The 13,381-nt window shown below is 36.0% G+C and overlaps 1 protein-coding gene across 5 annotated transcripts in view; it reads left to right on the top strand.

The window, feature by feature from the left end:
- USP34 (ubiquitin specific peptidase 34) overlaps nucleotides 1–13,381 on the top strand; it is a 248,246-nt gene that overhangs the window by 149,565 nt on the left and 85,300 nt on the right. For all 5 annotated transcript variants that reach the window (XR_008289340.1, XM_053200642.1, XM_027072388.2 and 2 more), the window contains 4 exons: nucleotides 3,477–3,602; nucleotides 4,639–4,761; nucleotides 5,555–5,638; nucleotides 6,126–6,212. Coding sequence is in view for 4 of the 5 variants with exons in the window: in XM_053200642.1 (XP_053056617.1) it covers nucleotides 3,477–3,602; nucleotides 4,639–4,761; nucleotides 5,555–5,638; nucleotides 6,126–6,212 (420 nt within the window). In the remaining variant the exon portion in view is untranslated. The remainder of the gene's footprint in view (nucleotides 1–3,476; nucleotides 3,603–4,638; nucleotides 4,762–5,554; nucleotides 5,639–6,125; nucleotides 6,213–13,381) is intronic.

The raw sequence follows: 13,381 nt of genomic DNA, 5'->3' as shown, positions 1-13,381 counted from the left end.
GATAGTTTTGGGTAAACTAACAGCTAAAATTTAGACACAGATGGCTACTAAAACTAACGTTATTAGGGAGTAGGGATAGGCAGAAACTCATATATATTATTTGGTCAGGGAAGGTTTCTCTGAAGGAAACCATATGTAACCTGAGCTAGAAGGATGAAAAGGAGCCACCTAAATGAAGACAATTGAAGGATCGCCTGCATACAGTAATCTGATTCCTGAAGCCCTTCATATAAGGAATCAGGCAGGTATAGGAATTGTTGGAGTGCTAATAATGAGTAGAATGTGGAGGCTAGTGGGAGAGAGGAATGAGAGGAATAAGATAGGAAAGGTGAATAGAACCAGTCTGGCCATGCAACGTGTTTTTATTTTACTCCTTTTCACTTTGTAAGGTGATCAGCAGTAAGATGTTTTAAGCAGAGGGAAGGAGCACACATTCTGATTTTGGTTTTTAAGGTAATAGGTTTGTTTGGTAAAAGTAGAAAAAGTAATAAGGAACCTAATGCATTAGTTCAAGAAAGCCCTGACGGTGCCCTGGAATAGAATGAAGGGAGTGGACAAATTAAGTGGACTGCAGGTCAGAACAACATAATTTGGTTGTGGATTGGATTAGGAGTGGAGATAGGCTCAATGTTCAGGAAGAAGGAAAACAGGACATGGCATCCAGGTTTCTGTCTTGAGCAACTGGATAGATTTCCATTTGAGATGAAGAAGGGATGCTCCTGGGACGTTAAGTGGTAATGTCAAGGAATCATATATAATTGTGTTTGGAGCTCAGAGAAGGGGTTTGGTCTGAAGAAGTAAGGTGTGGGTGATCACTATGAAGATGGTATGTAAAAAGAGTGAGATCACCTAAAGGATTCAGTATTAGTCTGCTGATATATATGTATATTTTAATGCCTTTAAATGGACTTATCCTAAGATGATATTCATTCATGTGTCTCATGCAGTGAATTATTATTTTGAGATTGAGTGCCATATAAAATAGTGCTTATTGTTTCTTTCCCAAGAATGTTAAGTGACTTTTTTCCCTGTTTTCCAAAATATGTTTGATTGTGGATGCATTGGTAACTGCTGTGGAGCCCTGTGTTCCTCATAGCTTGGGGTTTCTTGCGGTGGCAAGTTTTTAAATTCCTAAGAAATTCTTTTGTTCAAGCAGAATAATTAGTAACAGATCCCTATGAGCCTCCATTTTTTTTTTTTTTTTACCTTTTGTATTTTATACCACAAATACATAATGACCTTTTACTTCGTGTCAGCACTGTATGGGCAGTTTAAAAGAGAGAAGGATAATTAGAAGAATTCCGTTTTCTTGGGGGTTGCTATACAGATGTGGGAACATAGGGAACAAAAATTTGGGGAAGATTTTGCAAAAGGAGAGTCTTTCAAATTGGGTCCTGCTGCTAAGAGCAAAGAGAAACATTATAGATTCAGAGAAAAAGTGAATGGCATGTTTGAAATACTGGGAGTGTGAATATAGTGTAATTTAAAAAATGAAAAGGAGATTGGAACCTGTACCACAAAAGGGCCATATGAGATTTTTCTTCTGTGTAAAATGCTTTGCCATTATCGTGGAACATTTTAAAGCAACAAAATGAAATCTTTTATGGGGTATTAGAAACAAAGTGTAGGTGTTAATGTGATGGATGTATTAGAGAAAACAAAGACTTGGAGGTAGGAGGCCCAGTGAATAGGCCATTGTAATAGTCCTGATGAGGCCTGAACTGGAGAGGAAGAATTCAGTTTTGAGCAGGTCTTTTTTTGAACTTTGTGGCAAGTATACCATTGGTGATGTGGGGTTCCTTTGTTTTCCCAAAACTGGTTTGGTCTTGTGGAAGGTTACAAAAATAAAAACAGAGGATCTTTGCTGTGAATGACCCATGTTGTGGGGCTTTTTAATCATAACCTAGCACATACATTTGCACCTGGGATTTTTTTTTCCCTTCAAATTGTTTCTTTGCACAGAGTACAGCCTTACTTTTCTGTCTTTTAAACTTGGTGTTTACAAAGGAATGAATTTATGTTACTGAAGAATTTTCAGTGCCATTTCTCCAACTGAACTAAAAATGTTACTTTGGGTTGCTTCTCTTCATTAGGGTTGTGAAAAGCAAAGGATACTTTGAGACTCTTAAGATTTCCTTGTTTTCAGATATGCTAGCTTTATATCACTATACAGAAAGAACTAAACTTTTTATAGATATACAGAAGATTCCTTTGGCATCCATTGTATCCTAGCAAAAAGTCCTTATGACAGCAGTAGTAATAGAATAATACACAAATTCATACCCTGGAAAATTCCAAAATTGTAAATTTTAGCTTTAGCTGTTTATTTACTTCTTGGGGTTGTGCTGTAATTTTTTAAAAAAAGGAAACTTGCCTATTTCTTATATATTTTCTGAAACCTTTTTCAGGTTACTGTTATCTCAGCATCTTACAGAGTTCAAATTTAACAAATGATAATGGAAAAAAGTAGCTTTTAAAAAATTGTTTGCTTTCCTCTTAATCTCTGCTTATGTGAGACTGGAAAATAAGATATGGATTAGCAAAATAAAAAAGATGTACTCTTTTACCAAATGTGTAAGGTCAAGGATTTAATTCACCAAGACTTTGTTGTAGTTAGAATAGTGACCTGATAATGTTCTTGAAATTTACTTGAATGGCTTTGTAAGACAGATGTTTTCACTTCTATTTGAAAAGTTTCCTGAATTAAAGTATCAAGATTTACAGGTCACTTTTTTTTTCCAAAAAGCATCCAATAACAAGTTTAAAAACTGCTACTTTGACATAATCAATTTATTGAATAAATATATTTATTGTTTATAAGTAATAATTAAAAAACAAATTGTTGGGATGCCTGGGTGGCTCAGTCAGTTAAAGTGTGCAACTCCAGCTCAGGTCATGATCTTCAGTTCGTGGGTTCAAGCCCTGTGTGGGACTCTGTGCTGACAGCTCAGAGCCTAGAGCCTGCCTCGCATTCTGTGTCTCCTCCTCTCTCTGCCTTTCCCCCACTCACCCTCTTTCTCCCTTCGTCTCAAAAATAAACATTTAAAAAATTAAAATTGTTTACTATGGAACAAATGGCTTATTTCTTACTTTTAGAATAAGACTAGGGTCGCCTGGGTGGCTCATTAGGTTAAAGCGTCCAACTTTGACTCAGGTCATGATCTCACAGTATGTGAGTTCAAGCCCTGTGTTAGACTCTGTGCTGACAGCCTGGAACCTGCTTCTAATTCTGTGTCTCCTTCCTTCTGCCCATCCACTGCTCACACTCTTGTCTCTCTCTCTCTCTCTCTCTCTCTCTCTCTCTCTCTCTCTGTGTCTTAAAAATAAATAAACATTCAAAAAATTAAAAAGTAAAGTAAGACTAAAAAATGTTACCAAATTTGATACAAGGATTTTATGCAAAAAAGTTAAACTTAAATTTAGGTTTATTTTTTTTAGTGATCTGTCTTGATAAGCAGTTATTCTTATTTGTGTAGAGCTTAAGATGTGAAGAACTTCATCTTCATGCAGAAAATCTCTCTAGGCGTGTATGGGAGCTACTGATGCTTCTTCCTACATGTCCTAATATGTTGATGGCATTCCAGAATATCTCAGACGAACAGGTAAACCCATAACATCTTTTTGCTCTCCTAGAGGATGGTACCATTTTATATTCCTCCTGGCAGTGTATAAGATTGCTTGTTGACCTGTATCCTTAGTAAAATTTTGCCCATTTAATGGATAAAAAGTGACAGTTCATTTTAATGTTCATTTACTTGTTACACTTAATAATGTGGGCCTAATGCAAGGCAAGGATGTTTTCTGAAATTATATTTAAAAAACATAATTTGCCTTTATATTAGTGTTTCATACTGCTATATGTTTTAAATATTCCTGTTGGGGCATGACCTCACAAGTGTAAGTGTTAGATATCTTTGTAAAGAATTAGATTATTCTTTCAAAGCTATATAATAAAGGGTTAGGTGGAGATAGCAATAGAACACGTACACGATGAATGAAAAAACAGTGTCCTAATGTTGTTCGCTAATGGTTTTCTATGACTTGGGACTTGGCCATGTGATTTCAGAAGGTCATGTATCTCAAATGATTTAGATGTGAACAAGGTAAGCCTGAGAAATGTTAGTTGATGACTCAGAGTAGGTCTAATAATATTATCAGAGATGCACATTGTGTGAATATCATTTCATAAATTGTGAGTAGAAAATAACAGTATCTTAAGGTTTATGTATTTGCATATGACTTCTAAATGTGCAGGTGTAACTTTTTATAAGTATTAAATAATAGACTTTACTGCTTCTGTATCTTTAAAAGTTGTTGCATTCAGCTAGGCTGCATAGGTTTTTTCATTGGGAAGATGTTGCATTGCCTCATCTGTTTTAAAAGTTATTAAGAGAGTTTTTTTTCCTGTGCTGTTGTTTGCATATTAATTTTAATAAAATTTAATGAAAAATTGGTGTTTTAAGCATACCATGAATACTAGTTAATACAGTTGGTCTTCATAGGTTTGAACATATTTCAAGGTATATGTAATATTTGAGTTCTTATATAGTGTTCATTTCTTTAAATTTTTTTTGATGGGGAGAGATCCCTTAGTAAGTTGGCTTGAGAAAACCTATGTTTTTCCTTTCTTAATTTAAGAGTAATGATGGACTTAATTGGAAAGAACTTCTCAAAATTAAGAGTGCTCACAAGCTATTATATGCCCTGGAAATTATTGAAGCACTGGGAAAACCTAACAGGAGGATAAGGAGAGAGTCAACGGTAATTGCATTTCCATTCTTATGGTCAAATACTTGTATTTTCTCTGGAGCCAAATTCCAGAATGTGTTATATTCTTTTATTTTTTATTTATTTATTTTTGTTTGTTTATTTGAGAGCAAGCGATCATGTGAGTGGGGGAGAGGGAGAGCGAGAGAGCAAGAGAGAAAGAATCTTAAGCAAGCTTCAGGCTCAGTGCGGAGCCTGATAGTTGGCTCTATCCCACAACCCTGGGATCATGACCTGAGTGATAATCAAGTCAGATGCTCAACTGACTGAGCCACCATGGTGTTCCAAGAATGTGGTGGGTTTTTTGTTTCTGTTTTTATTTTTTTGAGAGAGAGGGAGGGAGGGGAGAGAGAGAATTCTAAGCAGCCTCCATCTTCAGCATGGAGCCTGAAGCAGGGCTTGATCTCACGGCCATGTGATCGTGACCTAAGCCGAAATCAAGAGTCAGTAGCTTAACTGAGCTGCCCAGATGCCCCTATTATCTTTTAATTCTAGAATAATTTTTTTCTCCTGCCACCTTGTCTCATTTTTTTTTAAACATTTTTTTTGAAGTTTATTTATTTACTTAGAGTGCGGGAGGGTCAGAGAGAGAGGAGAGAGACAGAATCCCAAGCAGGCTCCGCACTGTCAGTGCAGAGCCTGATACGAGGCTCAGACTTGCGAACCGTGAGATCATGACCTGAGTTGAAATCAAGAGCCAGATGATTTACTGACGGAGCCACCCAGGCACCCCTCTTACCATTATTTTATTTTATTTTTTTATCTTTATTTTTTGCTGTTCCCACAGGGAAGTTACAGTGATCTTTATCCAGATTCAGATGATTCAAGTGAGGATCAAGTGGAAAATAGTAAAAATTCCTGGAGTTGCAAGGTTTGATCATATGTGTTAAATAGTGTATTGATTAAAATTATCCCTAATTTTCCAAAAGTAGGTATCATAATTAATACTTTTAAATTTAGTAAAATAAAGGATGGTTTAAAAATCATGTATTACTGTAAATCACAGTAATAAGGTGAGATTATTTAATGCCTTGGTACACTTATTTTCTTCCTTTATTGGAATACTTTGTTAGGACACTTCAGTGTCTATAGTTAAATTGTCAGTGGAATTTAAAGATACGTTTATGGATTTTTGCAAGAATCTTGTTTTAAAAATTTCTTGAAAATAAGGTATGTTATCACTTTACATAGAAGTTATTTTGGTTATTTAAATGAGAGTAATTTCCTAGATTAAAGATGCATATTTTACACACACGTATACATAAATACACACACATCCAGTTACTGAATCAAAAGCAGGTCTTCAAGACATTTTGTAGCTGCATCTCTCTTACTGGTACTCTCACAATTGCTTACAGTTTGTTGCTGCTGGAGGGCTTCAACAGTTATTGGAAATTTTTAATTCTGGAATTCTGGAGCCTAAAGAGCAGGAATCCTGGACTGTGGTAAGTGAAACCAGTTTTTAACCAGTTAATAGTGTCCTATCTTAAGCACTTCCATTTTTTGTTAGCACGTATATCTTTTGCCGCATGCTTTGTTGTAGTAAGGAAGATTATAGAGTGTAGTAAAACTAAGTTTTGAAAAATACAGTATCTGATAAAAATTATTCATAAGAATTCTCCATGACACCTGTTAAAATTTAAGTGCCAAAATTCATGACTCTGAATTATGGGTAATTTGTAATTCTTTTTCCTTTAGGTAAATAAATTACATACTAGTATTTATACAGTCTTAATGTTTGGATGCTTTTAAAAGAACTGGTTTATATGTCTTCAAATTTTGGAAAACATCCTTTTTCAGGGTTTCATTTTGTTTTGAGTATTTCTTCCTTTATAGTAGTGCTACTCAAATAAGTGTCTTTAGACCATTTGTGACTGGTCTGAAATGAATTAGGTACAGGAATTGAGAGTAAGCCCTGAGAAGATTTTACAGATATTGAATATGGCTACAGATTTTTTTTTTAATGTTTATTATCAAGAGACAGAGAGACACAGAGTGTGAGCATGGGAGGGGCAGAGAGAGGGGGAGACACAGAATCTGAAGCAGGCTCCAGGCTCTGCGCTTGTCAGCACAGAGCCCGACGCGGGGCCCGAACTCAGAAACTGCGAGGTCATGGCGTGAGCCGAAGTCGGATGCTCAACCGACTGAGCCACCCAGGTGCCCCTACAGATTTTTTAAAAAGTATTTCACAAAATCATTTGCACTTAACAAAAAGGAAGTTTGTCTTTTTTTTAGATAAACTATTAACGTGAAGAAGCACTATTCTATATAGTATTAAGAAAATAAAATTGTGGAATATTAAAAAATTGATATTGCTATACCAAACTGCAGAATCTGGTTTTGGACTAAATGGAAAGGATGCTCCCTTTCCTGACTTCCAACAAAGTAGAGTAGCATTATCAAACATTCCATTCAAATACTAACTTTTTAGTACTGTGGTTTAGAATTACCTTAGAACCTAGGAGTCAAGTGTTCTTAATTTAATACCAAGTTAGTAAAAGAAAATAGATTTAGAAAACCTATCATTATGTACCAAGTTGTTGTTATTCTTACCACTGGTTTCAGTACTTATTTTTCTATTTTTAAATATATTTTACTATGATATTTTCCTTTTAGAATAGATACCTCTATTCGTTATTATTATAGTTCTGTGACTTATAACATCTCTTGCGTTTTATTAGTCATGTCTACTACCCCATTAATTCTCTTAGAATTCTAATGTGCTTTTTAGTTCTTTGGCAAAGTGGGAGATTTTAAATGTGTTAACAAGTAGTTATGTGTCATTTATAGGAATTTTGTTTGCAGACTTGCTCTAAGTTTAGTTTGGAATAAGGCTTACAGGAAATCAGTCATAAGCTAAAGGTTTTTTCTCTGTTTCTTTTGAAATTGTAGATATTTTTATGAAGTATTACTAATAAGATAATGTTAACTACCAAATATGACACATTGTAGCCTGGCAATGCCTGAGATGCTACTAAGCATGCCTGAGACACAGTTTGCAAGCCAGCTTACACCCCTATTTATTATGCATCTCTCTTCACATATTATAGAATACTTATAAATTCAGTCATTCTTGTTTCTTAGTTTTTTTTCCTTTTAATTGAGGTATAGTTGAGGTATACTTTTAAATTAAAAATTTTTGAGATAGAATTCACATATAATGAAATTCAGCCTTTTAAAAAGCAGTGATATTTTAGTATATTTACAGACTTGTGCAAACATTACCACTAATGCCAAAACAGTTTGATCCCCTCAGAAGGAAACTCCCTATGCCATATTCATTAGCAATCATTCCTCATTTTCCCCCAAACATTTCAGCCCTGGGAAAACACTAATTCTACTTTCTATGGATTTGCCTATTATGGACATTTCATATAAATGGAGCCATACAATATGTACATGGTCCTTTGTGACTGGCTTCTTTCACTTAAGCATAATGTTTTAAGGTTCATTCATTTTTTTTTTTTTTTTAAGTTTATTTATTTTGAGAGGGAGAGAAAGCACCGGTGGAGGCAGGGGCTGAGAGAGAAACAATCCCAAGCAGGCTCTGCACTTAGTCCTCACACTTAGAGCCTCTGCACTTAGAGCCTCACACAGGGCTGGAACTCACCCCAAGAGTTCATGACCTGAGCCAGAGTCAAGAGTTAAGACACTTAAACGACTGAGCCACCCAGGCACCCCCAAGGTTCATTCTTGGAAGTAGTATATTATCCAAAGTCACAGATATTGATGACTCTGTTTTCTTTTAAGAATTTCATAGTTTTGGGGTGCCTGGGTGGCTCAGTCAGTTAATTGTCTGACTTTAGGTCATGATTTCATGGTTTGTGAATTCCTGCCCCACATTGGGCTATGTGCTGTCACTGCAGAGCCTGCTTTGGATCTTCTGTCTCCCTCCTCTCTGCTCCTCCCCCACTCAGTAGCTCTCAAAAATAAATAAACATTTAAAAAAATACATTAAAAAAAAGAATTACAGTTTTGGGGGTGCATGGGTGGCTCAGTCCACTAAGCGTCCAACTCTTGGTTTTGGATCAGGGTTTGTGAGATGGAGCCCTGCGTTTAGGGTTTGTGATCTCAGGGTTTGTGAGATGGAGCCCTGCGTTAGGTGGGAGCCTGCCTGGGATTCTCTTTCTCTCTCCTCTCACACGCTTGTGCATGCTCTCTTTCTTTTTCTCTGTCAAGATAAAGAATTTTATAGTTCCAGTATTTAAACATTTAGGTCTTTGATCCATTTTAAGTTAATTTTTGTAGGTGATATGGAGTTGAGGTATACTCAGTACATAATGAACTTATTTATTTTTTAAATGTTTATTTTAGAGAGAGAGAGACAGACAGACAGCATGAGTGGGGGAGGGGCAGAGAGAAAGGGCGACACAGAATTGAAAGCAGGCTCCAGGCTCTGAGCTGTCAGCACAGAGCCTGATGCGGGGCTAGAACCCACGAACCGTGAGATCATGACCTGAGCCGAAGATGGACGCTTTAACCGACTGAGCCATCCAGGTGCTCTGGTAATGAATTTACTTAAAAAAAAAAAAAAAAAAACTTTAAGTTTTGGAAAATGTATATAATTGTGTAATCCACCAACACAAACAAAATATAGAATATTTCTATTACACCAGAAGTTCCGTCCTGCTTTTTTACCATCAGTTCCTCCCTTCTTCCAACCATCCAGCCCTAAGCAACTACTGATCTGCTTTTTGTTGTTAAAAGATTACATTTGCATTTAATAGAATTCCATGTAAATGGAACACTACAATATGTATTCTTTGTAACTGGTGTCTTTTAGTCAACATGTATTTTGAGCCTGATAAATGTTGCATGTATTGGTTGGTTGTTAGTTTTTATTGATGAGTAGTATATCCTTTTATAGGTATACTATTCCTTATCCATTCACCTCTTGATGGACATTTGAGTTTCTGGTTTGGGGCTATTATGAATAAAGTTGACAGATGTTCATATACAAATCTTTTTCTGTACATATGTTTTTGTTTCTTGTGGGTAAATACGAAGAAAAGAAATTGCTGAATAATATGGTAAATGTAAGATTAACTTTGTAAGAAACTGCCAAGGTGTTTTCCATAGCAGTTGTCCCATGCGACTTATGGGAGTTCCAGTTGCTTCATATCTTCAACAGTTGGTGTGGTCAGTCTTTTTAATTTGAGCTATTCTACTGGGTATGTAGTGTTACCTCATGGTGCTTTGCCCTTTTTAATTTTGGTAAAATACACTTAAGGTTTACTATCTTAATTAACCATTTTTAAGTGTGTAGTTCACTGGTGTTACATACCTTCACCTTGTTGTGGAATCATCACCATCATCTAACCCCATTACTATTTTCATCTTGTAAAATTAAAACTATACCTATTAAACAGTGACTCCCCATTGTCCCCTCTCCCCAACCCATGACAAACCACCATTGTACTTTGACTCTGAGTACCTCCTGTAAGTGGAATCATGTGGTATTTGTCTTTCTGTGACTAGCTTATTTCATTTAGCAAAATGTCCTCCAGCATCATCCTTGTTGTAGTCTATTGGAGAATTTCCTTCCTTTTTAAGGCTGCATACATAATATTCCATCGTATGCATATGCTACATTTTGTATATCCATGCATTCATGGGTTGCTTCCATATTTTACCTATTGTGAATAATGCTGCTATGAATATAGGTGTATAAATATCTTTGAGACCCTGCTTTCATTTCTTCAAGAGTAGAATTGCTGGGTCATATGGTAATTATGTTTTTAGATTTTTGAGGAACCACCATGTTGTTTCCCACAGCAGTTAAACCATTTTACATCTCTGCCAGTAGTGCACAAGTTTCTGTACATATTTGTCAACACTTTTATTTCCTGGTTTTTTGATATCAACCATCCTAATGGGTGTTGAGTGCTATCTCGTTTTAATTTGCACTTAATAAACAGTGAAGTTGAGCATCTTTTCTTATGTTCTTTGGCCATTGAGAGAACTGTCTTTTCAACTCTTGTGCTCGTTTTTGAATCAGGTTGTTGGGTTTTTGTTGAGTTTTAGAAGCTCTTTATATATTGTGAATATTAAACCTTTATATAGTTTGCAGATGTTTTCTCCCATTTGTGGGTTACCATTTTACTCTGTGGATAGCCTTGTGCATGAAATCTTTTAATTTTAATGAAGTCTCCTGTGTCTGTTTTTTGTTACCTGTCCTATCCAAGAAATCATGTGTCCAAATCCTTTGTCATCAAGCTTCTAGCCTACTTTTTCTTGTAAGAGTTTTATTGTCTTAGCTCTTATATTTAGGGCCTTTATTTATTTATTTATTTATTTATTTATAACTAATTTATTTATTTTAATTTTATTTTTTTAATTTACATCCAAGTTAGCATATAGTGCAACAATAATTTCAGGAGTAGATTCCTTAATGCCCTTTACCCATTTAGCCCATCCCCCCTCCCACAACCCCTCCAGTAACCCTCTGTTCTCCATATTTAAGAGTCTCTTGTATTTTGTCCCCCTCCCTGTTTTTATATTATTTCTGTTTACCTTCCCTGTGTTCATCTGTTCTGTGTCTTAAAGTCCTCATATGAGTGAAGTCATATGATACTTGTCTTTCTCTGACTGATTTCGCGTAGCATAATACCCTCCAGTTCCATCCACGTAGTTGCAAATGGCAAGATTTCATTCTTTATGATTGCATTCTTTAAGATTTCATATCTTTATGATATATATGTGTGTGTGTGTGTGTATATATATATATATATATATATATACACACACACACACACACACACACACACACCACCTCTTCTTTATCCATTCATCCATTGATGGACATTTCTTTCCATACTTTGGCTATTGTTGCTAGTGCTGCTATAAACATTGGGGTGCATGTGTCCCTTCGAAACAGCATCCCTGTATCCCTTGGATAAATGCCTAGTAGTGCAATTGCTAGGTCATAGGGTAGTTCTATTTTTAATTTTTTGAGGAACCTCCATACTGTTTTCCAGAGTGGCTGCACCAGTTTGCATTCCCACCAGCAGTGCAAAAAAGATCCTCTTTCTCCGCATCTTCGCCAACATCTATTGTTGCCTGAGTTGTTAATGTTAGCCTTTCTGACAGGTGGGAGGTGGTATCTCATTGTGGTTTTGATTTGTATTTCTCTGATGATGAGTGATGTTGAGCATTTTTTCATGTGTCAGTTGGCCATGTGGATGTCTTCTTTGGAGAAGTGTCTATTCGTGTCTTTTGCCCATTTCTTCACTGGATTATTTGTGGTTTTGGTGTTGAATTTGGTAAGTTCTTTATAGATTTTGGATACCAACCCTTTATCTGATATGTCGTTTGCAAGTATCTTTTCCCATTCTGTCAGTTGCCTTTTTCTTTTGCTGATTGTTTCCTTCACTGTGGGGAAGCTTTTTATTTAATGAGGTCCCGATAGTTCATTTATGCTTTTGTTTCCCTTGCCTCTGGAGAGGTATTGAGTAGGAAGTTGCTGCAGCCAAAATCAAAGAGGTTTTTGCCTGCTTTCCCCTCGAGGATTTTGACGGCTTCCTGTCTTACATTTAGGTCTTTCATCCACTGTGAGTTTATTTTTGTGTATGGTGTAAGAAAGTGGTCCAGGTTCATTTTTCTGCATGTCGCTGTCCAGTTTTCCCAGCACCACTTGCTGAAGAGACTGTCTTTACTGTCTTTATTCCACTGGATATTCTTTCCTGGTTTGTCAAAGATTAGTTGGCCATATGTTTGTGGGTCCATTTCTGGGTTCTCTATTCTGTTCCATTGATCTGAGTGTCTGTTTTTGTGCCAGTACCATACTGTCTTGATGATTCAAGCTTTGTGATACAGCTTGAAGTTCGTAGGGCCTTGATTTATTTTGAGTTAATTTTTGTATATGGTGTTTTAGTGTGTAAGGGTCCAACTTTATTCTTTTGCATGTGGATATCCAAGGTTTCTCAGCACTGTTTTTTGAAAATACTGTCATTTCTCCCATTGGATCGTCTTGGCACCCTTGTTAAAAATCATTTGACCATAAATGTGAGGGTTTATTTCTGGGTGCTTTATTCCTTTCCATTAATCTTTTTTTTCAAGTTTATTTTTATTTCTTTTGAGAGAGAGATAGAGAACAAGAGGGGGAGGTGCAGAAAGAGGAGACAGAATCCCAAGTGGGGCTTGAACTCCCGAACTGGGAGATCATGACCTGAGCTGTAATCAAGAGTTGGACACTTAACCAACTGAGCCACCCAGGTGCCCCTTTTCCATTAATTTGCATATGTGTCTGATGCCAATACCGCATCATGTTGATTACGGTAGGTCTGTAGTAAGTTTTGAAATCAGGAAGTGTCAGTCCTCTAGTTTTGTTCTTTTCTTTTAAGATTGTATTGGCATTGGAGTCCCGTGAGATTCCCTTTGAATTTTAGCGTGGGGTTTTTTTTTTTTTTTCCTCTGCAAAAAATGTCATATTTTGTTACGGATTGTTTTGAGTAATAATAAGTCTTCCAATCCATGGACATGTGATGTGTTTTCATGTATTGTTTTTAATTTTTTTCAGCATTGTTTTATAATTTTCATTGTAGAAGACTTTCATATTCTTGGTTAATTCCTAAGTATTTTATTCTTTTGATGCTATTGTGAATTGAATTATTTT

The sequence above is a fragment of the Acinonyx jubatus genome, chromosome A3, assembly GCF_027475565.1.
Source record: "Acinonyx jubatus isolate Ajub_Pintada_27869175 chromosome A3, VMU_Ajub_asm_v1.0, whole genome shotgun sequence".
NCBI lineage: Eukaryota > Metazoa > Chordata > Mammalia > Carnivora > Felidae > Acinonyx > Acinonyx jubatus.
Note: the sequence above shows the minus strand (reverse complement) of the source record. Positions and strands in the feature narration are given on the sequence as shown.